This window comes from Erpetoichthys calabaricus, chromosome 4 (assembly GCF_900747795.2).
Source record: "Erpetoichthys calabaricus chromosome 4, fErpCal1.3, whole genome shotgun sequence".
Lineage (NCBI taxonomy): Eukaryota > Metazoa > Chordata > Cladistia > Polypteriformes > Polypteridae > Erpetoichthys > Erpetoichthys calabaricus.
The window spans coordinates 301,275,694-301,280,059 of NC_041397.2; the positions used below are offsets into that span (position 1 = coordinate 301,275,694).

The following is a 4,366-nucleotide window of genomic DNA, read 5'->3' on the forward strand; positions in this document are numbered from 1 at the left end:
GAACACTGAAGTGCTGGCAGAAAATCCATACAGTCAGAGGAAAAATGTGTAAATTCTATGCAGATAATAGGTATCTTATGAAGCAAATAAATTACAATACAAACTGAAACATAACAAGAAGTTGACTACAAGTCAACTGTGGACCACATTTGATTTCTGCCTTTCTTATTTATAAATGCAGATTGACACATAAATGTAATCTGAGTGGCAGACATTTAAACAACAAACACTGGGGAAAAGTCAGAAGTTGGAGAAGTCAAACATCTGAGAACAGATCAGTAAGAAATCATTCCGCAAACCCTCTCCGAAAACATGACTTTACTTTGTCATTTGTCATTATGGGTAATTGAGTGTAGTTAGATGGGTGTAAATGGCAACTTTATCCATTAAATTTAAATCTATAACACAATAAAGTGTGCAGAAAGTGAAGGGGACTGAATATTTTGTAAAATAAATGGTGTCAGTGGGGCACAATGCCCTGGCTGTTACAATTTACAACATTTCTAAATTATCTTCTTGTGTAACAATGACTCCGCAAAGAACAGAAATAATTCAAGGGGTGATGTGGGCTGACTTCTCGGTGTCATTATATTGTCCTTATAAATAATAAATCGCAGTGCTTGCGTTTTGAAGATTGGGCCTCCTTTTATTTAGCCATAAGTTAGTTTGTTAATTCCGTCTGTGTGGTGTTTGCAAATTCTTGAACGTTCACTCTTGATATTTGAATTTCACGTTCAGTCGTTGATCCATAGTATAAAGTAGGCCTGATGTAAGTGTGCCTTGTGATGATCCATTTAAGGTTCAATTATTGAATAATGAATTTTTTATAATTTACATTTCTTTCAACTTATATTTATGTATTCATTTTTTTTGTCTTTTTTATGTACCAGGTGCATGTCAGAATGTGAAAACCACTCAAGTCCAGAATGAACAAAAGTAATCTGATGGTGCAAGAATTCATCATGATTGGCTTCCCAGGAATTCAGGACCGATTCAGCAAAAATATTCTTTTTGGTGTCCTGCTTGTGGTGTATCTCTGTATCATTCTTGGTAATCTTCTCATAATGCTTGCTTTTCTAGCTGACCAGACCATGCACACCCCCATGTACCTGCTAATATTTAGCCTTGCTATGTTAGATTTGATGAGCTCCACTACCACGGTTCCAAATCTGTTTGTTGTTCTCACTTCAGACTTGGCTGTGATTTCCATCACCGACTGTTTCATTCAAATGTTCTTCTTTGGAGTACTGAAGGCAGCTGAGGCCTTTCTACTGGGCCTCATGGCTTATGACCGGTATATAGCCATCTGTAGGCCTCTACACTATTTCTCAATTATAAATAACAATCTGGTTTTGAAACTAATCATTTGCTGTTGGGCCATTGCCTTCGTCCTTGTTGCCATTCCCACTATTGTAGCCTTCAAACTGCCATTCTGTGGCCCCAACAAACTTGCCCATTTCTTTTGTGAGCATTCCACAGTGGTAAAGTTAGCTTGTGGCTATGACCTCATCGTCTCTTATGCTAGCATCACTTTAGGTCTTAGTGTGAAATTAGGACCTTTGTTTTACATCGTTTATTCCTATGTAAGGATTCTCAAGTCAGTTTTCAAAATTGAGAGCTCACATGGGCGACTCAAAGCTCTGTCTACTTGCACCTCACACCTGATGGTCATTTTTGTCTTCTATTTGGTAGGTACAGGTGTCGTAATTACAAATTCAGTTCCTGGCAGCTCTGAAGATGTGCGCATCATGGCAGCCCTCCTCTATAATGTGATGCCACCTTTAATTAATCCAATAATCTACTCCTTGAAGACTACAGAGATGCAGGCCCATTTTGTGAAGTTGATAAAAACGAAAAACACACCTCAGAGACATTAAACCGTGGCCGAAACACGTGAATCTGACTTTCATAGACTATACATGCTTTTAATCATTCACTATAGAGAAATGCAAAAAGGAGCTTTTTTAAAAATCAGCTAAATAAAAATTATTAACAAATGTTGACCGGAGTATGCATCCGTCTATTTTTTTGAACATACATAATCCAAAAAATTCAAACCCACATAGCAAAAAGGCAGCATGACCTACACAAGGATGGACCAATCTTAGATAGGAAGCTGGTCCATTATGAGGCATTCATGTTAAATCTTAATCATACTCCATTCTCTCTGTCTCTAACTTCTCTGGCATTTTGTCTTTTCCTTCCTTCCACCAGTCACGTGTTTGCCCAAACTCACCTTACAACTTTCCAGTCAGAAGTCCAGAGGCAATGAGGCATCTTTTTATCCCAAACTGGGGCTTACTATTAGGGATTACAATATGCTCAAGACACCCTGAAGTGTTGCACCTTGTGCTCTACCTATTGGCCCATAACAACTTACTTCCCTGAACCCCAACACCTAGCTTACTCACATTCACTGTCTTATAGGAATGCTTGTCTTCTAACAGCTATATGCTGTCAGCTCGGGTGTACCAATAATGGCTTCATCCTCTCTGGTGAGAAGTTCAGCCATCCTTTACTGCCCAGATTGTAACCATGTATTACTTAGTATGCATGTCTACTGTCCTTCAAGGGCTCCCAGCAATTATAAAGGATAATATGGGTTTTTACCCTTATCCTGTTGCATCCAAATTCTTTTCCAGTGATAGCATTTTCTGTTCTTTGTTATGAGAAGTCGCACAAATCATACCTTTTATTGGCTAACTAAACAGATTACAAAGATTAAAAGATTACATCCATAATGGCTAACATGGTACAAAACCCTGGTATTGTTTTAGTTTTAATCAAATTTTTATCAGATTAATCAAATAGCTAGTTAGCTAACTACCTTCCTAGATAGATAGATAGATAGATAGATAGATAGATAGATAGATAGATAGATAGATAGATAGATAGATAGATAGATAGATAGATAGATAGATAGATAGATAGATAGATAGATAGATAGATAGATAGATAGTAGGGGGCACTCCAACTCCCCAAACACCCAACACAAATAGGCTTCAGACACAAGTTGAAAGCCTTAGAATCTTTATTATATTAATTAACTAGCAAAATACCCGCGCTTCGCAGCGGAGAAGTAGTGTGTTAAAGAGGTTATGAAAAAGTAAAGGAAACATTTTAAAAATAACGTAACATGATTGTCAATGTAATTGTGTTGTCATTGTTATGAGTGTTGCTGTCATATATATATATATATATATATATACATACATATACACATATATTATATATATATATATTTATATATTATATATATATATATATACACATATATTATATATATATATATACATATATTATATATATATGTTATGAGTGTTGCTGTCTTTTATATATATAATATGCACACACACACACATAAACATATATATACATATATATATACATATCTACATATACACATATGTACATATACATACGTATATACACATCCACATAAACATATATATACATATACAAATTTACATATCTACATATATATATATAGACATAGATATATACATACATACATTCACATAAATTGCGCGTCCCGTTTTGAATCAATACTGGACGGGATTTATCCCGTATTTTTTTTATAATTTTTTTTTTAAAGCAGCGTCTCATGCAAATCATCCCACACGCATTTTATGAAGATGCCTCCTTTGCTACTTTTGATTGGGTAATACTTGATGTCATCGTTAGTTTGATTGGTGTTTTTAACTGTCCAGTGAGGAGGGCGTGTCTTTTAAGTACAGTCTGCAAAGTGTTGGCACTGAGATGTGGCGTCAGCGCCATAGTTGAAGCCCCTAACGTTGCGGTCAGCAAGTCAGCTAACATCCGCCATGTGCCGTCTTTCAGTTGCGAGAAGCAGATCATAGAATGGTTGAAACTGTTGCCCCTAACGTTGCGCCACGGCGTGTTGTTCGTTTATACCTCGTGTCTTCTCATTAAACTTTTATCTCGCGAATATGTTATTGCAATCCGCAGCGGGAGCGTTTCTATAAACTTAATTTAAACTTACGTTTTACACCGTGCTTTGTTTCCCTTATGAACATGCTTGTATGCTTAACTCGCTCCGTTCTCAATTGTTTAATTAATTTTTTGCTCTTCGCTGTTTGCGGCTGTTCCTCCATTTCCCCCTACTTCGTTCTTTTATCTCGCGAATATGTTATTGCAATCCTTAACGGGAGCGTTTCAATAAAGTGATTGAAAATAGTTTTGCATTTACCTTTTTAGTAAAAGGCGAGCTTTTAAGCCTGAGAAATCACCCCGTAAATGCACACGTTTAATTGCACATGTGTTAATATGTATGGTTACACAGTATTAAAAGACAGTGAACAACGTCAGTTACCTTCGTTCCCGCGTTTGATAAAAGGTGAGCTTT

The 4,366-nt window shown here is 36.4% G+C and overlaps 1 protein-coding gene across 1 annotated transcript; it reads left to right on the forward strand.

Annotated features, from left to right (window-relative positions):
• Positions 1-893: 893 nt before the first annotated feature.
• Positions 894-1,913, forward strand: LOC114644306 (olfactory receptor 10A3-like). The gene has a single exon (XM_028792443.2). The coding sequence runs from the start codon at positions 927-929 to the stop codon at positions 1,875-1,877; it is 951 nt and encodes a 316-aa protein (XP_028648276.1). The 5' UTR covers positions 894-926; the 3' UTR covers positions 1,878-1,913.
• Positions 1,914-4,366: the final 2,453 nt, after the last annotated feature.